Consider the following 22,556-nt stretch of genomic DNA (forward strand, 5'->3'; position numbering starts at 1 on the left):
TTCGCTGCACCCGATCTAGAACTGTTTCTTATCCGCCCTTTTAATCCTTGGATCTTTTTAGCACAGTGCCATGAATTGTAGTAGCTCTTTGTAAATATTAACCCATTTAACCTCAATAAGTCTATAAGTTAGGCACTATTATTATCATCACTTTAAAGTTCGAAAATTTGAAGTGCAAAATGACTAGACAACTTGTTCAGAATACACAGAGCTAGTAAGAGGTGTATTGGTGCCACTGTATTATGCTGTCTCAACTAGCAAACAAATGAGTGCAGGTAAAGGGTGGGTCAGAGATTTTTCATATTTTTGACCCGGACACATGGCAGAAATGCATTTCTCATTGGTACCCAAACATAAATCCAAATATACACATATACAAGCCTCATGAAATAACACCCTTATGACATAAGGCGCACTGGTATGTTTTGTTCTCTATTTTATTTTAATAAATGCTGACCAAGACCTACAAAGGTGATTTCGCTATTCCTTGGTGTAGTTCAATGGTAGAGTGCTTGCCTAGCATTCTGGAGGCCCTGGGTTGGATGCCCAGCATAGCAACAACAAAAACAAAAGGCTGAAACAGGAAGATAACAGCTTGTAGATCAACCTGGGCAATATAGTGAGACCCTGTCTCAAAATAAAATTGTGGTAATGGGGTGGGGAGCTGGGGTTGTAGTTCAGTGGTGGAGTGCCTGCCTGGTATGTGTGAGGCGCTGGGTTCATTCCTCAGCACCTCATATAAATAAATTTTTAAAAATAAAGGTATTATGCATGCCTGTAATTCCAACACCTTGGGAGGCTGAGGCAGGAGGAGGATTGCAAGTTCAAAGCCAGCCTCAGCAATTTAGGGAGGCCCTAAGCAACTTGGAGAGACCCTGTTTTAAAATAAAACACAAAAAGGGCTGGGGATGTGGCTCAGTGGTTGAGAGCCACTGGGTTCAAACCCTGGTACAAAAAAAAAAAAGAGAAGGGGACCTGCTGGGGATGTTTTCAGGGGTAAAGTGCCCCTGGGTTGGATCTCCATTACTACAAATAAATAAATAAATAATAAAAATCCACACCTCCTTCCCTCACACATTTTCAGCTCCCTTTGAAGAGCCATCAGAAGGCTTGCGCCTTGAGCAGGAGAGGCTATCCTGCAACCACCTAGTAGCTCCAAAGTTAAGGACACTCTTAGAATACAGGCCACTTGAAAAACTGCTCTAGAGCATGATTTGTGAACTGGTGGCAAGTGAGCCTCTTTGGGTGGCATTTGAGCCCAAGATGGAATAGATAGAAACCAAACATTTATTCATATGTCATTCTAAATTCTGAACACAGCAGATTCACTCTCTCTCCAACAACATTTCATTTAACCTTAACCCACTTTATTGGGGCTAAAATCTATTTTCTAATTTTTGGTTTTAGGCGGAAGCAACTATATACATTTTTTCTTTTAACTTTGAATATGTTATTTTCAATGAGACATAGTAAATAATCGATTTTAGATAGGAGTGTCTCCAATTTTTACTTCATTGTAGTATCATAGCAGTGAGATAGATCAGAGTAAAAACAAGTTTAGAATAAAAGGTATAGAAAATAGTTAACACTTAAGACATAATGAAGTTGATTTTTCTACTTTGTTTTTCTTTGGGTTTTTGTTGCCTGAAGGTTTCACTGTCATAAAGGCATAGGCAGGCTTTAGACTTACATATTCTTGGGTTCAAATGCTGCCTTTTACTTATTGGCTGATTAGCTTTGAACAAATTATTTTAATCTCTCTTTGTCTTTTATTTTTCACCAATAATTGTGATTATTCTTATGCAGATATTTCTCCAGTTAAATAAAGACTTGGACCGGGTATGGTGGCACATGCCTGTAATCCCAGTAGCTCAAAAGGCTGAGACAGAAGGATTACAAATTCGAGATCAGCCTCAGCAACTTAGTGAGGACCTAAGCAATTTGGTGAGACTGTGTCTCAAAATAAAAAATAAAAAGGGATGGAGATGTAGCTCAGTGATAAAGTGCCCCTGGGTTCAATACCCAGCACCAGGGGGAAAAAGAAAGATGACTTTGTACAGTGCTTGGGAATTATGAGACGCTGAAGTGGTGGATCCTATCATTATCATCATTCGTGTTATCGTAACTTACATCTCCCTAGGCATGTAATGTGTTTTGCACATAGTAGGTACTCTACAAAGGTTTGATGAATCTCTGCTTTGAATAGATAGGCAAGTCAGATTTTCATATCCTGAAGATACTTATAGGAAAATTTCCTCCACTTCTCATCCTAGGCTGAAATTTTCCCTGTTCTGTAGCAACAACTTGAGCTCTCTGGTCTGATTTACTCTCAATCTTTTTCACCTCCAAAACTGTTTAGTACAGCTTGCTGCAAGGAGATCCCTCCTCCCTCCTAGCAGGAAAGTAAGGCAAAGGAAGTCTGTAAAACAACCAGGGGTGTTAAATTACTCATGTTTATTTATAACAGACCTTCAGCCAGTACAGTACAAAACTTACAGTAGTATATCTCCGTTACACAAATATTTACTTACAATATATTACATATACAAAATGCTTTGCAATAAGTCTCAAAAGCTAGTTTAACTCCCATAGAGAAAGGAGAAAAACTTAAAAAAAGGTGGGGGGCAGAGGAAGAGAGGAGGAAGTGGAGGGGCAAGGGTCAAAGGAAACACCAAACAGGCTACAAAGGAAACCTTGGGAGAGAGGGAGAAGAGAGGTGGTATTGCACTTGCTTCTGTGTTTTTTTTTTTTTTTGTTCTTCATAACTTCTGATTAAAAATATATATATATATGTATATTATGTACACAAGGAAAGAAGCTGCCAGAAGTATTACAAAATCCCACCCGCAGCTTGGACATTGACAGGAAAAAACAAAGTTCTGGAAAAGTGTCTATTTAGAAATTCTTATTTCTTTTTGTGGTGTTGATTTTGAATAGCAATATAAAAGGAAACACCTCTTTACTCCATGTGGGTTTCACCGTGTGGTTTTTGTTCTTTCTTTTTATTTTTTTATGTAAAAGGAGCTGGGAGAGAGCATGAGGATGTTTGAGGTTCCAGAGCTGGAAGGCTCTGAAAAGTAGGATTTTATACCTAAGACCCTGGTTAAAGTGCAGTGATGGTCTAGAGAGAGACAGGATGCCCCTCTCTCCCCTCCCTAGCACCTGGTCTTGCCCTTCCAGTCTCTGCTCTCATGGGCACAGAGTATAGCCTCAGAGCATAGTCCTTCATGTTCCGGGAGGTTACAGGTGCCAAGGCTGGTTAGGGGAGGGGATGAGGGCACCCTAAGGCTTTGATACCCCAGAAGGGATAAGTCCTTATGAGGTATCATCAAATACACAGCAGACATAGAAGATGTGGGATGGGTAGGTCCAACAGGAAGTGGCTCAATAACCAGAATAGTTCAGGAGAAGCCCAGGTGTTAATCTCAGCTCTGCTGCCATCCTGAACAAGGAGCAAGTACCTAAGGGTGCTGTTGAGAAGACTCTTTACTTTCTCTAGGGACCACTCTCCTCTGAGCTGACTCCCCCATCCTCTGCCCTTGGCAGCACCTATTTATTGCTACATTGTCAAGGAGGAACAATCATCCCACAAGGCCTCTTCCTGCCAATCTGGTTCTCTTGGGAAAACCACAATAATGGGGAAGGAAAAGGGGGAAAAAGAGTTTTTTTCACTTCCCATGATAGGGTAAGGTAGACTCTTCCCAGACCCTTAAGAGCCCCAATCCCAGGATCTGATCCTTAGCCCACCTTTTACCAACCCCCCAAACAAATATCCCTGATAGGGAGTGAGAAAAGAAGAAGAGGTGAAAGGCCAATAAGGAAAGGACACGTGGCAAGAAAGATGGACAGGAAAGGAAGAAAAGGAGAGAGAGAAGGACCAAGAGTTACAACTTGTGAGGTGTTGTGTTTGGTTTTTCACTTTTTTTTTCTTTTTTTCTTTTTTTTCTTTAAATATAGAAAAACAGCCTTTGGTTTGAATCTCAAGGAAGCAGAGAGTGGGATGGCTGTGGCCCCGGGCAGGGAGCTCTTTGTAGAAAGAGACCTTCACTTGCAGTGGAGTTGTACCTCCTCCTGCCCCTTCTCATGAATCCTTGGTTATCCAAATACCAGGGGTCTCTGCAGCAGCCAGGAGAAGAATGCCCCTCCTGCATGTCTGGGAGCTGAGTATAGAAGGGCAGTGAAGAATGACCCCCGGTGAGTTGTACCTACTCCATTCTTGATGGAACAAGGATGGAATGGATGAGGGGCACATATCCTTGCTCATCCTGGGATAATTTTTGGTTACACTGAAAATTAGAAGAGAGAAAAGAGACATCCTTTTCTCCCTGCCACCAATAACAAGAAAGAGCCCACGAGTGCAGGAATGAGAGAGTGAATCCTGCTGGGAAGGAGAGGAAGAAGGCAGCATGACAGAGGGGTTGAGAGACCCCTGGTTATCAGGCAGCTACCCACCAGTTTCTCATAGGATGGGGACTGAAAGAGTCCCTGTAAGCCCATGAAGGTCACTAGAGTGAAGAAGTCTGAGAGGTGGAGGAGAGAAAATATTTTGACCCACACCCTTCCCATGCCCTGGTTCCTAATTAGGCACCTGTGGCTCCCAATGTGCCTTAGACAAAGGGTTGCAGACCTAGCCTTGGCCCCTGAGAATATAAAATGGGGTTACTCCACAGAGAGAAAAGCCACCACTGAGCAGAGCGGCAGGTTGAAGAGACTAGGGTGGTGATGAGGATTGGGCTGGGGACAGGGACGAGCTATATCACATCCTGGAGAGAGATCCTGAAGGTAGGCTTTGGGGAGCTCAAATTCCCAGGGGCAGTCAAGAGGATCCTCAGTCTCACAGTGCCTGGGGAGAATTTCTTCAACCCCTCCTACTTCCAAATGAGGAAATTCTTCATTCATTCAAGAATAGTGCAAGCTGCCTAAAGTGAGAGGGCACAAGAGGTATGGAGTACCAGGTTGAAGGGTCCCAGAGAGGAGATATAATGCCACAGAGCTAAGGTAGGGCCATTGGGAGGTATCAGCATAAAAACTGAAAAATCAGATAAAGGGTGAAGATTAAAGCAAGAAGCTCAAGGTCTCTTAATGTGAAGAGGAGCTTCTGACCCCTGGGGCTATTGGATGCTAGATCCACAAGAAAAAAATTAGGCCTACAGTAGAAGGGAGCTGTGGGCCAGAGGGTGAGGGAGTGGCAAGGGAATGCCATAAATAAAAAAGGCAAAGTCAACTAATTAATAAATAACTCAGTGAATATGCTGAGATGAGAGGAGAAGAGAAAAAGAAGAAACATAAGCAAAAGATCTGTTTCATCACAATGCTTAAATAGGTCAGGGTAGAAAAGAATAGGCAAGGAGAGTCAGGGTTAGGTGTGAAGTCAAGTGGCCAGTGGTGGGGGCTACAATGCAAAACTCCTTGGGGTGTGGTGGGGACAAGGCTAGACACCTATAGTGGGGCAGTGGAGTAGTGGACTAAGGGCAGGGGGAGAGGTCACTAGCCCACCTTATGCTCCCCTCGAACAATGTGGGAAGAAAATTCGTACCGGTCCTGGCTGTGATAACCACAGATGTTGCACTCGAAAGGGTCTCTGAAGCCATGACAGCCCATGTGGATGGTGAACATGACGTGGTCCAGGAAGAGGATGCGGCAGTGTTCACACTTGAAGGCCTTCACCGGCTCACCGCTTTCCCCCACCACCCGAAGCACTTCTTTGGAGGGGCCTGGGGTGCCCCGTAATAACCCCTCCTGTGGCTTGGGGTCCTCTTTGGCATAGGCAGGACTGTGCCGGCCCACCACTATGGTGGGAGGTGGCTGGGGTGGGGGACCTTGAGGGAGAGACACCACCCCCCCAACTCGATCTTCATGGTTGCTCTCTGTGTCCGTGGAATCCTGGCAGCCATTGCTAGGGGATGCCCCAGGATCAGTCAGGGAGCTTCGGGCCCGGTAGAGGAGGGGACCTCCATCACCTAGATCCTCAGGTCCCTCACCTGCTTCTCGGGACCCTGGAAGCTCCAGGCGACCAGGGAGGGGTTGCATCTGGGTGTAGACAGAGCTGATGACAGGAGTGAGTTCTGAGATGCAGTTGGTGGGTGGAAGGCGGAGGGGACGCAGATGTTCTGCACCCACAAAGGCCAGAGAACTTCCAAAGCCAGGTTCCAGGCCATGGTGTGCCACCAACTCCACATCCTTTTCATAGCCACCAGAATTCACATCATAGGGGAGGTCTGAGAGACTGAAGCGCATCTGCTTTTCACCTGTGGAGAAAGATCTCAGCAAGGCTGTCTTTGAATAATTCCTAAGTGCTCCCCAGGATTGCTGGTTTGTTTCTTTTAACCCATGGGGCTGGATATAACATGATCATCATTATTATTGTTTTAATTGTAATTATTATTTGTGGTGCTGAAGATTGAACCCAGGTCCTCACACATGCTAAACATGTGTTTCACCACTGAGCTACACTCCCAGCTGCTTGTAACCTTATTTGTTACACCCCATTTCCTTCCCCCAAGATGGAATGATGAGTGCAGTGTGGTGGGCTCACTCCCTGACTGTAGGCTGTAATTTTAGACAAGTATTATCCTACCTAGCATGAATACTTCTTTCATCACTCTCCATAAAACTCCAGATCCTTAGGGACCTCATGCCAGAGTCATGTGGGGGAAGTACATGCTTACTTCTCCTCCAAGTCTTGCAAGAGCCTACACAGACTGAAGTCCTTCTAGCCTCAAAACCTCAGAGGGCTTGAACTCCCAAACACCTCCCCTTAGGCTACCACAAGTTCTCAACACTGACTCCTTTCCACCCTCTTGAGGTACATCCTTCCTCATTACTTCCCTCCTGGTCTGGGGAAAACTTTTGACACCAGAATTATCAGGTTGTTTTCTTTCCCTAGATCAACCACCAGACCAAAATCTCTGGTCTAATGGCAATCAGAGCTCAGATTTATTTGAGCTATGGCTTTAAGCTATCGTCTCCTTTCCAACTGGACTCTTACCTACAAACTTCTGGGGGGTGGAACGCTTGCGTTTGGTGAGGCTGTTGGCTAGACGATCGATGAAAGTTGGCCGATCAGATGATGAGTGCAGCATGGAGTCTGGCACCATATCCAGATCACGGATCTCCTCACCTAGTGGGAAGGAGTGGGGGCAGTAGTAGCTGAGTAGGAGTAGTACTACCTCAAGAAAACTAGTAGGTCAGTAGCCAAGGAGGGTCAGACCTAAAGCCTGGGAAACTATTTACTTTACCCTTCTAAAGCTCATCCCCATATTTCAGACCATTTGAGGATAAGTATACACATTTGACCCTTGATTCTATACTTCTTGTGTTCTCTCCTCTATTAGACTGAAGATAGAGACAACCTTTCACTACCTCTGGATCTCCCTATAGTACCTAACATAAGACCCTACTCTACACTGACGAGGGTACTTAGAATGGGGTGTTTGGAAGATTTAATAGTAGATTTAATGAGGGTAACTGTTTCCCATTTTATATATCTCATCCTTCTGTAGGAGGAGGAACTGGAATCACCCTTGACCTGCAATCCTCTGGATCTTCTCTCAACTCCCCCATAGTACTGCTCAGGGCCACACCTGGTTGGCCAGCCAAAGCTTGGGCTTCAGTGCTTAGACTCTGTAGGTAGTTGTGGCACCGTTCCTTGTGTTCCTCCAGGGTACTCTGCTGTTTGTAGCTCCGGCCACAGTAGTTGCACTTATAGGGCTTGCCCACTGTGGGAGAGGAAACTGTGGAAGATAGACAGCATCAGAGTTACTTCCATGCCCTTGTTCTCAAAATTATCCAGGAGCAAATATACACTGGCATAGGGAGGAAAAGATGTTGCTAAGTTGAATTCTTCTGCTTGTCTACCCTTCTCCAATTTTACCTGTAACAATGGACAGATGGACCAATTTGGGGAAGAGAGACAATGTGCAGCTATGGGAGTGAGGGAATCCTAAGACATACGGCCTCAGACTGGTAATGGGCTTTGATGACCAAGTTGCTGCTCAAAGGAAGTGAGGACCCAAGGCCTTTGTAGGGGAGCAGCAGGCAGGCAAGCAAGCCCCACCCCAGGATCTCAGAGTCTGGGGCCCAGACTGCGGTTTAACCTTTCCATGTGGCAGGCAGGTGTAAGTGCTGTTTATCAGACAAGGGGATTTTTTTTTTTTTTTTTCTAACAGACTATGTGCCCTGGTTTGGGGGAAATTGGTGGGCTGGTGTGACAGAAATGAGAGCCCTTAGATCTGCCCTTGTGGGGAGAGGCAATTTTCATGGACCTTTACTTGTATTTTTACTTCCATCTCTTGCCTGATTTAACTGATTATTTTCTCTTCTGTCTCTCTATACTGAGGTACCTACCGAGAGAGCAGCAGAAGTACCATCAGTGACAAGAAATACTGAAAAAAGAAAAAGAATACAAAAAGAAAGAAGAAAATAAGGGAGAGAGTGAAAAAGAATACCAGTTTTTTTTCGGGAGTGGGGGGAGCTGGGGTTTAATCCGAGGGGGCTTAACCACAGAGCCACATCCCTAGCCTTTTTTTGCATTTTATTTAGAGACAGGGTCTCACTGAGTTGCTAAGGGCTTTGCTAAGTTGCTGAGGCTGGTTTTGAACTCTTGATCCTCCTGCCTCAGCCTCCCAAACTACTGGGATTATAGGGGTGGGACTATGCACTTGGCTTGGGTTTTTTTTTTAAAGAATGGGTTATAAAGACAACTTTTTTTTTTTTTTTGTACCAGGGATTGAACCCAAGTGTTAATCACTGGTATCTTAATCACTGAGATATATCCCCAGTCATTTTTATTTTTTATTTTGAGACAGAGTCTTGCTAAATTGCTTAGGGCCTTGCTAAATTGCTGAGGCTGGCCTGGAACTTGTGAACCTCCTGCCTCAGCCTCCAGAGTTGCTAGGATTATATGGTGTGCCTCCACACCAGCTTAAGGCAACTTTTGAGAGATGATATTTGTGAAAAGAGAAAAAACAGTGAAGAGTACAAGGTATTGTATATTTTATGTTTTTTTGCTTCTATTGAGCAGGGAGACAGGAGAAAATATCTCCTCTCTACAGGAGATACTCACCCCCTACACATGCCTAAGCTGTGCCTTGACTAAATCAACATTTTGCTATTTTGCTCTTGTTCCATAAACCCTAGTGTTTGGGATGAAATGAACACCAGAGTTCCTATCTATCCAACACCCTTGGGGAAATGACTTAACATCTGGGAGAAGAATGATCCTCCAGCCTATTTTTTCTTATGTGTCAACTGTAACAGGAAGCATCTTAACAGAGATGGACTCTGACAGTTTACCTGTCTCCTTTTTTTTCCCTTAACTTCCTTCAGAACAACATCCAAAATCTACCCAGCTGAATTTGTTGGGAAGAATTCTGGGGGCCAAGCCATTCTGGTTTCATAACAGCAGGGGGAGCAGCCCATTTCCTGAGAAAAAGGAGCACCTGACACTGGATCTTTTTTTCTTTTTTTTCCCTTCAGTATTGAGGATCAAACTCAGGGCCTTGCGCATGTTAAGGCAGATACTCTACCACTGAGTTATACCCCCATCCCTTTTTATTTTATTTTTGAGATAGGGTATCACTAAATTGCTCAGATTGGTCTTGAACTCATGATCCTACTGCCTCAGTCTCCTGAATTACAGGCGTGTGCCATCATACCCAGCTCTGGCACTGATTCTTGATGGGGGTCCAGTCATGCTGCATAAAAACCATATGGCCTGCAACCTTCCCCCCCGACCCCCGGCTTCAGTTCTTTGTCAACAAAATGGGGATAATCACATCTATCTTGTAATTATTATGAGGATTATATGAGGAGACACAAATGAAATGCTCTGTAGATAATAAAGCATGAATCAGTGATGATCTTTCTCTCTATTCCTCCATGTATATAGAGATAAAGAGGTCCCAGTTATAAAGTGGAGAACCTGAAAGAAGGTGGGTAGATGGAGAAAGCAGAAATGATTGCTCTGTCCCTTTAAGTCCTGGCCCAGGAGAGTTTAAGAGAAAAACAGCAAGGAAAGTTTTCGAGGACAGACCCTGCTAATTCTTTCCTCTCTTCCCCTTTTCCTGCATTTTTTCAGTCTTGAGTTCCCTCCTTCCTGCCAGCTAAGTTCCTGGCATCTTCCCAAGTCCAAGCCAAAAGCCCCAAACTTAGTAAAATTTCTGACAAGTACTATTTGTCTAGTTGATTCTGAGATATACTGATTCAAATAGTCTTGATTGATCTAGAAAACCTTGCTGATCTAGTTCCCCAGCACTATTAAATACTGACTCCTAGACACTCTCTAGACTTGCTCCTGACTCTTGGAAAGTGACAGCCTTTTGGGATAGAACAGAAATGGGATACTTGTTTCCTAATTGGAGGTCTGAGGCTCCTTTTTTTTTTTTTTTTTTTTTTTTTTCCAGTTTGGGAGGCCCATGGATATTTACAGGATCCTGTAGGAAGTAGAGGAGAGGATAGACAGTGGTTGCCCAAAAACTTCTGGTGTTATAGATGGCAGATTAAGATGGTGATAAGTGCAAGGCCCAGGGTAAATGGGAATGGGAAGAGGGCTTTCCATGGGCTCAAAAGTGTGGGTGTGGGGCACAGATGGCACTTGCATCATCACAGTCTTTAAAAAACAAAAATCAGAGCGGAGCAAGACCATCCATGCTCCTTTTGTTCCATGTCACACAGTGTGGCAGTAAAATACCTCAACAAAGGGTCCTGCAAATTTCTCATGGGCCCTGCTGCCCAGAGGAAGAGTTAAAGAGGCAAGGCCCTATTTGCTCTGTATGAGTGCTCTCCCCTCCTCAGTGATAGACACTGTAACTCCCGAATACAGAAAAGTCTAGGAGCTCTATTTATTGGGTACGCTCGGGGCCCCACTCTCTCTTCTCCTGCTGGATGGTCACTGACCTGAGTGTGTGCGGAGGTGACCAGTGAGTGCATCACGCCGGCGGCAGGCATAGTTGCAGAAAGGACATTTGAAGGGCTTTTCCCCAGAATGCAGCTTAATATGGCGCAGCAGGTTCCCCTTCTGGGTGAAAGAGGCACCACACTGGTTGCAGTGGAAGGGCCTCTCACCTGCAAGTGAAAGAACAGGTTCCAGAGGGCCGGCATGAAAAATGTCAAAGGTTGAAGATAGTCCCCAACACTGCCAAGGGAAGTTTCACTGAACATATTGCTGAGGGGCAGGAGTGTGCCACACATGCTAATACTGCTTTATCAAGTATTACTTTATCAAGTATTAGTATCAAGACCTAGGGACGGTCTTGTCCTGGGAAGGTGTGAGTTAGAGGTGTGTGGCAGAAAAGGAGTACTGGGTCTGGAACACCAGACCACAAGTCTGTTACCCAAAACTGAGCTCCACAGGGCCCATTGGCCCCAGGAGCTCAAAGTCTGAAGAGGCTAAGAGGAGGAAGCCTTTGTTTCCTGCCCCTTACCTTTTGTTTTTTTAATAATTATGAGCTAGGAAGGCCCAAATGATACTCAGGAGTCCTATTCCTGTTGGACAAAGGGATCCTTTTTATTCTTTTTTTCCTTCTTTCTTCTTCTTCTTTTTTTTTTTTTTTTTTGGTGCTGGAGATGGAACGTGGTGCCTCATTGCATGCTAAGCACAACTCTACCACTGAGCTATAAGAATCCTCCTTGAGACTACAACATCTCCTTTTCCCTCACATCCTCAGAAAAACAGTAGCTTTCCTTTATAACAACAGCTGAGGAAAGTGCCAGGAAGGTACAGGAGTTAATGGAAGTTCAAATTCCCTCTTTTTTTTTTTTTTGTCAACTAGAAAATGTGCTGGGAGAGACCCTTCCCTTTCTGAGACTACCCTACTCCAGCATGGACTCCTGCAACCCTCTTATTGCCATTGCCCCAGCATTGTCTCTGCCTCTTAAGCACCCCCCACCCAGCTCCTCCCTGAATGCCTCTGGCTTACTCACCAGTGTGGCTGCGCTTGTGCACCATGAGCACGTTGGGTCCAATACAGACCATGCCGCAGACATCACACTTGAGCTTGCCATTAGGCAGCCGGATGCCACCAGGGGAGTGAGGCTCTGGCCCACTCCCATCACAGTAGCCCAGGGGCTCGGACAATGAGTCCTCCACAATCACACTGTCGTCTTTTTCCAGGAGCCGCTCATCTGGCCCCAGCAGTCTGCTCGACTCCTCATCGCTGTACATCTCCACCTTGATGGAGTTGGCTGGAAGGTGGGATGATGTTTAGAACAGATATAGGCAAAGGAGAACCTGTTCCCAGGCCAGAGCAACACTCCTGAAGTCCAACAGGGTGTCTCCAGGTGCTGAGACCTACAGGCCTTAAGACAGAGTCAATACCCTAGTATCCTGGGTGGTGATAACAGAGTCCTCTGCAACCTGAAACAACATTCCCCTTTTCTCCCACCCACCAAAAAAAAAAAAAAAAAAAAATCAAAACAAACAAACAAAAAACCACACAGGCTTCAAGAAGCCAGGTATGGTAGCACACACTTGTAACCCCAACACTCAGGAGGCTGAGGAAGGAGGATTACAAATTCAAAGCCAGCCTCAGCAACTTAGCAAGGCCCTAAGCAACTTAGTAAGACTCTGTCTCAAAATAAAACATAAAAGTGGCTGGGGATGCGGCTCAGTAGCTAGGTGCCCCTGGGTTCAATCCCTGGTATTCCCCCACTCAAAACAGGCTTTAAGAGAAAAAAGTTGAGGTACATAGGATGTATTCTGTCACTGGGGAAAGGAGGCAGCTTATTCTCTATTCTCTTGTCATTAAGAAAGATGTCTGGCTTGGGTCTGGGCAGGAAGCCAACAAGTAACAGTGGCGGGAAAACAGTCCTAGGAAGACTGAAGAGGGACAGCAAACTAAAGAGAGAAAAACTGGAAGATAGGCATGGCTTCCATTATCCTCCTGCCCCAAAAGACTGAACCCCCCCCCCCCAATTCCCTCCATACAAATCTGAGAGGGGGTAGTATAAGAGGGAGGAGCTATTGAGGAGAAGGCTTTGGCTCTAGCTCTGACCTACATTCCTGGCTATTTCAACCATTTAGAGAATGTCATAGATCTAGGGCCAACTGGGGAGGGGCAGTCAGGGAGATCCTGCCTGGGCAGGAGTACATGGTATGGGGAGATGAGGTCCTTTTACTCTGTTTCCTATCAATCTCTAATGACCATTTCTATCTACCGACTTCTCCAGTTCCAGAATTTACCTACTTCATCTTAATGCCACCCATGTGTTCCACCCTGGTCTGGCAGTGACTACTGTTTTCAGAAGCCAGATGCTAAACTCCTTTATGCATTTATTTATTTATTTTGGTACTGGGGATTAAACCCAGTGGTGCTTAACCACTGAATTACATTCCCAGTCCTTTTTGTTTTTTATTTTGAGACAGGGTCTTAGGGCTAAGTTGCTTAGGGCCTCCCAAGTTGCTGAGGTTGCCCTAGAATTTGTGATCCTCCTGCCTCAGCCTCCCAGGTTGCTGGGGTTAGAGGTGTGGGCCACCAGGTCCAGTTCTTTCATGGTTTTAGAGACTCTAAGCAGGAGACCAGAAGGAGGTGATGATGGGAAAATGGTTGCCTATGGAAGGTGAATTGAGGGCCAAACAAAAATAGGGGTGCCGAGTGCCAGGAGGGGTAGGAGTTTAACTTACCACTGAGTGAGCGGCTGGGAGAAGAGTGCTGGCTGTTGGGGGTGCTCACCGAGGGCCCCACTGGGGCCCCAAGGAACTCCTTCTCCAGAGATGAGTCCCCGCTACCTTAGAGGAGAGAACAAGAAGGCAGGTAAAGCTGGGGCTGGGGCTAGAGCCATATACTGTCCATTGCCTAATTTTTTAAAAAATTCAGTTAAACTTCACAAACACTAATCCCATAGCCATGTACAAAGCTGTGTTGTATGCATGGCACCATACCTTGTGCCCCTACCAGCTTAGTGCCCAATGCCAACTTCCGTGAGCTCAGTGCTGGGCCTTGTCTATTCTACCTTTATCTAGGCCTGAGGGGAAGAGCATCACTGCCTGACGTCTGCAGGAAGCAGGACTGGGTGGGCGGGCCAGGGTAGAGAGGAAAATAGGGGCCTGAAGAGGAGGTGAATTAGAACAATGTTCTTTCCTACTGTTCCTTTCTTTTCTTTTGGTATCAGGGATTGAACCCAGGGGTGCTTTTCCACTGAGCCACATCCCTAGCCCCTTTTATTTTTGAGACAGGGTCTTATTAAGTTGCTTAGGGCCTTGCTAAGTTGCTAAGACTGGCTTTGAACTTGTGATCCTCTTGTCTCAGCCCTCCTGAGTCACTGGAATTACAGTACCACCATGTCCAGTCCTCCTGTTCCTTTCTGGAGGCCCACTACCGGGTTCAGGATCTGTAGGAAGGGCAGTTGGAATTGTCCCTGAATCTAATAATAATATTAGTAACAACAGTAATAGTAGCTAATGTTTCTGGTGCTTACTATGTGCCAGACATTATTCTATATAGAACCCAGATAAATGAATTATCTCCTTTGATCTTTAAAACAACTCTACAAAATAATATTGTGTTAATTTTTCAGATAAGGAGTCATAAGAGAGATTATGTTACTTATCTAAGGTCACATAGCTGGTAGTGGTGGAGCTGGGATCAGGTCACAGAGAGTAAGTGCCCATTCCTTGACCATCACTTATTCAGCCAACTGGGAATCACTGTCCCAGGGGGAGTTGGGTCCATTACACTTTCAAAATTCAGCAAAAAATTTGAGTACTTCAGAAAGCTGATCTGATTTCAGTCACATATTTACTATTTGATGTTCCCTTGAGAATTAAATAATGAGTTTACCCTCAATATATTCATTTTAATTTCTTGATAAATTGTTTTGTAAAATGCTTTTGAGAGTATCATGATGTTTTCAAAAATCAAATAACATACCTGAAAATATGAGTGTCTTTTAAAAAATCCCTCCTCCCCACAATCTTCTGCATAAATATAACAGTGAAATAAAAACACATGTAGATAAACACATATACAGACACAAAGCAATATGTAGCTACATAGAGAATAAAGAGAACATACCTACTGAAATAAACATACCCATAGCCTTCTATATTATCTGCTAACATGAACATGCATTGTTATGTGCACATAGGCCTAAATATGGATGAGAGAGGGGGGAGAGAGAGACAGACAGACAGACAGAGACAGAGAGGGAGAGGGAGGAGAGACAAACCCTAAAATTCATCCCTAAAGTCCACCTATTAGTACTTTACCCAATTGCCCAGCTATGCACATACTTACTTTCACAAAATAAAGATTCCATTATAAAATGGTTGGAGTCTTGGGCCTGAGGCAAGAAATCCGGAACACACCCTCCTGAGGGATCCCTCTCCAGCTTTGGTCAGTGGGAAGAAAACAACCACTCAGGACTTTGGGACCATTTCCCATTCATATCCTCTCCTAAGAGTCCCATTTCCCCCATGCTATCCCATCAAAACCTGAGGAAATTTGTTCACTATCTATAGAAAAAGCCTTATGTATAGCTTGAATCTGAGTTTTCCCAGCTGGGGCTCTTTAGGTGAGCCATGGCTTCCTTGAAAAGTTGCCTGAAATCAGAACCACACACATATCATGAAGCGAGCATCTCAGGACTGTGGGTTAAGACTTGTGGACTCTCAGACCCAGTTTTAAAATATGACCTTTAGATTAAGTGTAGGATTACCAAGGTTAGAAGGTCTGAAAAGGGCATCTTCTTATTCATTTTCAAATGTTAGTAGTGACTTGCTCTAAATCACTTGATATTAGTTACAGGGAAAGAACAGGGCCTGGTGCTAGACCTTGATCCTAAAAGGATAGGTGAGCTTGCTGAAATCCATAGCTAGCCTCAGCTTACCAGGGCTGAGGCTGCCTTATGGGGCCAGGGGCTTACTATATGGGAAAGGTATCCTTAAAGGAATATTTAAGGACACTGAGGAGAAAGCATCTGTGGCTTTCCCAATTAAGGCCTGGAAACAGGTGAGAAAGCTCCAGGAGCCTCAAGTCCACCAGTAATTCCAAAGGCTTACTGATGCTATTGCCCTCCCTAGGATAAAGGTAAGAGAGAAAACAGGATTAAGTCTACTTTCATGGGACTAAAACATAAGACTGAATTTGTTTTGGGGGTCAGCAAGTATTTGTGGGGCTCCAGGGATTTTTGAATTCTAGCCAGAGGGTGAAGGGGACTAGAGTTGGATTTAGAAAATTCAGCAGTTCCTCTCTCAGCCCCAGAAACCTCAGTGAGGGAATTTCAAATGCCTGGGACTCCCAAGAAATCCCAGACTGTCAAAGCCAAGAATTAAGGCTGCTCTCATGTCTTAGAGAAATTTTCTTGGTCAAAGTCATCATAGATTGGCTGAACCCCCAGAGGGCAAAGCCAAATCATGAGGTTCACATCAGAGGAACTGAGAGGTAGGTAAAGGGCAGAGAAACAGGAGGCAAGGAACTGGGAAGCAGTGCAAAAGATAAATGTGTCTCACATGTTTAAGGAGACAAGCCCTCTGCTCCCGCTGCCCTCTCCCCATCCTTTCAGAGAGTGGCTACCTCTAGAGAACAGCCATGAGCTCAGCGAGCCTCCACACTTCTCTGCAAGGGACCTCATCCTGACTGCTTATTCTGTTGACCGTGGGCTCCAGGTGGCAGGATGCTAGCCTGCTAGCAGGGAACAGTGGGTACATGAGCAAAGAAAGACGCCCATCCTCAGCTCTATTGTGGGGAGGAGGCTGAGGCCCCTTAGATCTTGGTTCCAGGCTGAGGCATTTGCTGTCAAGGCGCCTATTCCTTACCTCAATTCTCTATCACCCATTCCCACCCAGGTCTGCTTTGGTATTTCACCCCAGGCAGCAGTACCTCTGTCCCCAAGGCCTAATCAAGATGTCACCACAAGCTCCCACTGTCCAAGTCAATGGTCTTTGCTTAGCAACACCAAACACCCTTTCCCATCCTCCGCAAGTGTAAGGAGGAACGCCCCCTCCCCCGCTACACACACACAGCCCCCATCCTCTCCCTCTCAGGCTTGGGAGTTGTTACTGAATTGGCTCCCTAGCCCCAGCACCCCCCCTTCCCCCCTCCACTAGCCGCCTTCTGCCTGAACTTACATTATCCTTCCCTTGCCGGTGAGACCCTGGGGTGCGAACACGGCCGCCGCCTTGGAAACGGCGAGGGAGTGCGGGTGGTGTGTGCATGTCTGCGTCTCGGTGGCAGGCAGGGGTGAGCCCAGCCACTCACCTTCCAGGAAGCGTGGATTCCTGGAAGTGAGGGGAACCGCCGTCATTTCGCAGGCAGCGGCAGCGGCACGGTGAGCAGGGGCCCACGGCTGCAGCCAGCAAGAAACAGCTCAGTCCAGAGTGTATGTGTGTTGGGGCGGGGGGTGGAATGAGAGAGAAAGAGAGAGGGAGAAAACACGCTTGGATGTGCTTGGGGAGGGGGCTGGAGAAAATGTATATATGTGTATGGTGGGGGAATGCTAAGCTACAGCATCCCTTTTCTAAGACAGTGAAGGGGTGGGGGGTATACAGGGAGGGGAGGTGGGTGCTTTTGCCCTCCTGCCCAGCAGACAAAGAAGAACTGCACGACAAATGCTTGAGAGAGGAGGGAGGGAGGGAGGGAGGGAGAGAGGGAGAGAGAGAGAGAGAGAGAGAGAGACAGAGAGTGAGAGAGAGAGAGATGGATGGGCCTGCGGGCAGGAGGGAGAAAAGGGGGGCCCAAGGGAAGGCTCAATCCTCTGCCAGCTGGGGAAGCCAAGGCCCCAGAGGTCATGGGGCCCAGGACACGGGGCAGCTTCAAGGCTTTCCAATTGGCAGACAGCCCCTCCCCCAGCAAACTCAGGCACCGTGTTCCCTTTTCCCCTCCTCCTCCAGGAGGGAGGTCTGGGGACTGACAGCCCCCTTTCCCAGCAATCAGAGGGCCCAGCACAATCTGGTCTCAGGATACTGGTGCTCTGTGGCCCTGAGCCTTTTCAGATCCCAGGCAAAAAGGTTGGTACAAACTCCTGGCCTCTCCTCCTTCCTGTGCCCCTGGGGCTCCAGCAGCCCACAGCCCTGGATGAATCTACCCTCTTAAAGGACAAGGCCTCTGCTCCCTTCCCTTCCAGAGGAGCTGTTCACTGAGGAGCTGACCTACTTTGGAAGACTACATTTTCTAATTCCAAGAATTTGGGGATAGGAGGGGCCATGAAACTTCGGGCTGCCTACCCCTGGATCTTTTTCTCTTAAGGTTCCCTTAAATATTTTACAGCCCTATAATACTTTGGACAAGCATTGCTCAGTCAATTAATTGCATGAGCTAGGTTTGAGCAACTACATTTCTTTTGCAAGATAGGGGCATGTATGTGTGGGAAGGGAGTATAGAAATCTGTGCTGTAAATTAATGGACTCCTTTTCTCTCTCATGGTAATAATGATCTGTGCCTTTAGAAAGAGAAAGGGAGAGGGAAAAAATGGACTTTTCTTTTTGTTCTTTTGGCAGAGTGGGTACTGGGGATTCGGCCCAGGGGCACTTTACCACTGAGCTATATCCCTAGCCCTTTTTACTTTTTGAGAAGAGTCTCACTAAGTTGCTTAGGGACTTGTTAAGTTGCTTGAGGTTGGTCTTGAACTTGCAGGTGTGCACCACCACACCACACACACACACACACACACACACAATAAAAGGACTTTCTGAATCAGGTTCTGTGAGATAAAATCTCTTTAAAGAACAGGAAAGCTACTGCCTTCATCAGTGGCCAGGTGAGGGAATACAACCTGGCATGGAGGCACACAGTAGTGACAACCTGATAAGGAGCTGTGGTGTTTATTAGGAGGGTTGTACACTGTAGCCCACCCCTCTGCTTCCATATCAATCCAGGAGAAGGTGGGTCAGTGATGGGCTCTCAGATGCCCCTCGGGTGAACTGTCTCAGCAATGCCCAGTCCTACAGGGGGCATTGTTTAAAGCCAGTGTTAGCCCTATCTTGTTTTTCCCTCTAAGGTAGCTGCTGACATCTAGAATTCTCAAAGCACAGATAAGGAGTTTTAGGCCTCTACTCTCAATCAAGAACCATCAGTGCAGAGCCTGTTTCTTATCTAGAAAATGCCAACTTTCTCTAAGCAGGTGAAGTTTGATTTCACGATACAGTGAAGCAAACATCCTCAGAAGTTTTCTGCTAGTATCCAGTAGTTTCTAGAGACACTACTGAAAAGAGCCCCATGGGATAGTCCCCCAGCAACTTTCATAGTTTCTCATTAACCTACTCTGCATGAGGGATTGGTTTTTATCCATATGAGTGCTCCCCAGCACTAATGCAGGGTCCTGAACATATTTCTTGCTCAGTAATGAATAGGCTTAACTAAGCAGGAGGTAGGAGGACTGGCTGGTTCCTTAGAACCATGACTTAGTTCCATTAGTCTCTTTCAATTGGATCAGCCCATCTGATCCCTGTCATTCTGTTCAGCATGTGGCAGGTACTGAATGTCTTTATCCATTCCAATTCCTTCTCTCTTAAATGAGAAATGGGTCAGAGTCAACATCTTATGCACATTACCTGGGTGTTGCACAGAGTGTGACCCACCCGTCTTGCTATCTCTCGTAGTGCATGCCAATAATTCCTTCATTGGTCCCACTCTAGAGTAAAAACAAACTATAGGTCATTACAACAATGGTTCTTGGATTTCTGATGGGGAAACTCATCACATCAAAACCTAATTCTGACTTCCCTTACCTCTTATAATCATTTCTTGCCCTGACGTTCTAATGGTCCCAAAAATAATTCTTTCCATCTTAGATACTCTTTCCTATACTCTCAGAAAAGGATCTGGATAAAGTTTCTGATTTCTTTTTACATCATTAAAATTGTTAAACCTGATTATTCTGATATCTCCAAAAGCAATTCATACTACATGTAATGATTTCTTCTGCCTCAGTAAGAATATTTGGTAGGTGTGAAAAGCTATATCATGATAAGACTATGGAAAAGGATTGAGGGGAATGTGAATTGGGCTCTCTATTCCTACCTTTGAAGGTGCAAACTGGTAGTCCATGGGCTGAATTCAGCTCATAGATAGTTTTGACTTGTGTTATGGAACATTTTCTAAAACACTGACAGCCAGGCATGGTGGCATACAGTTGTAATCAATCCCAGCTACTCAGGAGGCTGAGGCAGGAAGATTACAAGTTTGGGGTCAGTCTGAGTAATTTAGGGATGTAGTTTAATGGTAGAATATCCTTGGGTTTAATTCCAGTACAGAAAAAAAAAGTATTATTGTAAAACAGAATTATTTCATATAAAAATTCAGATTTCTGATGTCTAATGAAAAGTTGGAAGATACAAATTACCACATGGCAATCACTAGTGGACTCTGAATAGCTGCTGTTCCTTGAGGTATGTTCTCTAGTTCATGTCAGTCCTTCCTATTCTCTTCTGCTAACTGACCTAGCTCACTTCATTCATACACCTTCCTAGGCCCTGTGGGCTTCTGAGGTTTGAAACACTGCTCCACTTTCTACTTGGATGGGACAGAATTTTATTTTGGCTGGTTATTTCAGAGCATGGGAAAAGAAACCACATCTTCTATTTACTTCAAATCATCCCTCTAATAGTGTCCACTAATAGTCCTCTCCTGTTTCCTTTCCTCTTCCTTATTCCCCAAGAAGTCTGGGAAAGAGTTACTATTTTAGGGAATATAAAAATCACAAAATGATTGTGTGCCACTATCAACTACCACCAAAAGTGAATGTCAGCTCGATGACTGATGTTTATGTTGAGGTGGTGTGCTTGAGTTAAAGGCTCTCTGCCCTGCCCCACAGATCAGTGTCTGCTCCCAGCCTGTCCAAATGAAACACATAGAAGGCATACCAGATACATAGGAGCGGCCATTGCAGTCTTCTATGTCCATCTTAAAGAGATCTGTTTAAAGAGAAAACAGCTGCTATTAGAAGTCAGATCTAGGAAGGGATAAAGTTTTTCTTTTAACATTCTGGAGTAAGCAAGAAAACTAGAAGATCACTTAAGCATGGTCTGAAACTATCCTAAAGTACTTTGTCCTGGTGAGAAAAATAATGTACTCTGCCTTCCAAGCCCCAAGATTTCCTCCTACCTACAACCTCTTCAGGCCTCCCCAGCCTCTGGGGTAGAAATACTACCTTGGTCTAGAATGGTCTTGGTTTTGAGAGTATACCTTCTCCCTGTAGTGGAGCTGATGCCATAGGAGCTAGTTTATACTTCAGCCCTCAAGAGATGAAGAAACAGCCCTGTAGAGATGCCAGACCTCAGTTAAGAAGGAGTAGGAAAAAATATAAGCTCAATTCAGTCTTTCATGGAATTCTTTTGTTTTTTTGGGTACCAGGGATTGAACTCAGGGGCACTCGACCACTGAGCCACATCCCCAGCTCTATTTTGTATTTTATTTGGAGACAGGGTCTTACTGAGTTGCTTAGCACCTCATTATTGCTGAGGCTGGCTTTGAACTTGCGATCCTCCTGCCTCAGCCTCCCAAGCCTCTGGGATTACAGGCATGCACCACTGTGCCGGTTGTGGGATTCTTTTTTGGGGTGTGCAGCAGGAGTGGGGATAACAGGAAGGTGGAATATGATAGAAAGAAGCCCACCTCAGGGCTCAGTGATAAGTTTTCTACTGAAGGTATAAACAAATTTGATGTGTGTGTGGGAGGGGGTGATGCTAGAGATTGAACCCTGTATGTGCTAAATATAGGCTCTACCACTGAGCTACATCCCAGCCCTTTTTATTCTGAGACAAGGTCTCAAAATATTGCCCTGGTCTTGAAGTGTCCATCCTCCTGCCTCAGCCTATTGAGTAGCAGGGATTAAAGACATGACCCACTGTGCCTGGCTTAAACAAACCTTTTAAGTGGCTTTCTATACCCTCTGGTCAATTACTTTGTTATGCTTATTTTTTAAAAAGCAGATGGGTAGATTAAAAAGCAGGTTGGTCTATTTGAGGTAAGGTGAGCAATAATTGGCAGTAGAGTATTAAACTAATAACTGGGCTGGGGATATAGCTCAGTTGGTAGAGTGTTTGTCTTGTATGCACAAGGCCCTGGATTCAATCCCCAGCACCACCAAACAAACAAATAACTGAGAACAGGACTGGGGATGTAGTTCAGTGATAGTGCACTTGTCTAATATGTAGGAGGTCTTGGGTGTGATTCTTAGCATGGCAAAACAAAAAAACTAGAGAACAATTAAAAGTGATAATTTGTTGCAATGAATTATCTCCATAGGAGAAGATTTCTCCTTTGAGAAGATGGGGAAATCTAGCTGGTGAAATTTTAAAAACATTTAAAATTGCTTTTTACCATTCATCTAATAAAAAACAAATGCCCCAGAGGCAGATTTGGTGGAGCCAAAATGGAGCAAGGTAACAGCCTGAGCTACCACTAGGATTCTTAAACTCTTTGAAAGCTGTCACAGAGGCAGATGGATGAAAATTTGGTTTGGTTGTAATACTACAAACAAACCAAAGTAGGGAGAGTAAGAGGGTTCAGGGAGGTACACAGGAGAGAAGTATCTGTTTTCCTGCCCCTTCCTCATTCTTATCTGGAGGAAGGCTCATGAGAAACCCTGAATCATGGGTTTAACTTCACTCTGCAAAGTAA

General features: G+C 45.2%; 1 protein-coding gene across 2 annotated transcripts; it reads right to left on the reverse strand.

Annotated features, from left to right (window-relative positions):
- Positions 1 to 2,452: 2,452 nt before the first annotated feature.
- Ikzf4 (IKAROS family zinc finger 4) lies at positions 2,453 to 20,827 on the reverse strand. 2 transcript variants are annotated; one of them, XM_027926933.2, is made up of 8 exons: positions 20,798 to 20,827; positions 19,487 to 19,566; positions 13,622 to 13,726; positions 11,923 to 12,183; positions 10,897 to 11,064; positions 7,584 to 7,733; positions 6,989 to 7,120; positions 2,453 to 6,248 (listed from the first exon to the last, which is right to left on the reverse strand). In XM_027926933.2, exons 2-8 carry the CDS (start codon positions 19,554 to 19,556, stop codon positions 5,488 to 5,490), a joined length of 1,647 nt encoding a protein of 548 aa, XP_027782734.2. In that variant the 5' UTR covers positions 19,557 to 19,566; positions 20,798 to 20,827; the 3' UTR covers positions 2,453 to 5,487. The 2 variants fall into 2 exon arrangements, with proteins under 2 accessions (XP_027782734.2, XP_071465883.1); XM_071609782.1 differs by lacking the exons at positions 19,487 to 19,566; positions 20,798 to 20,827 and adding exons at positions 15,234 to 15,327; positions 17,066 to 17,152.
- Between the last annotated feature and the right edge of the window lie 1,729 nt (positions 20,828 to 22,556).

Source organism: Marmota flaviventris, chromosome 3 (genome assembly GCF_047511675.1).
Source record: "Marmota flaviventris isolate mMarFla1 chromosome 3, mMarFla1.hap1, whole genome shotgun sequence".
NCBI classification, from domain to species: Eukaryota; Metazoa; Chordata; class Mammalia; order Rodentia; family Sciuridae; genus Marmota; species Marmota flaviventris.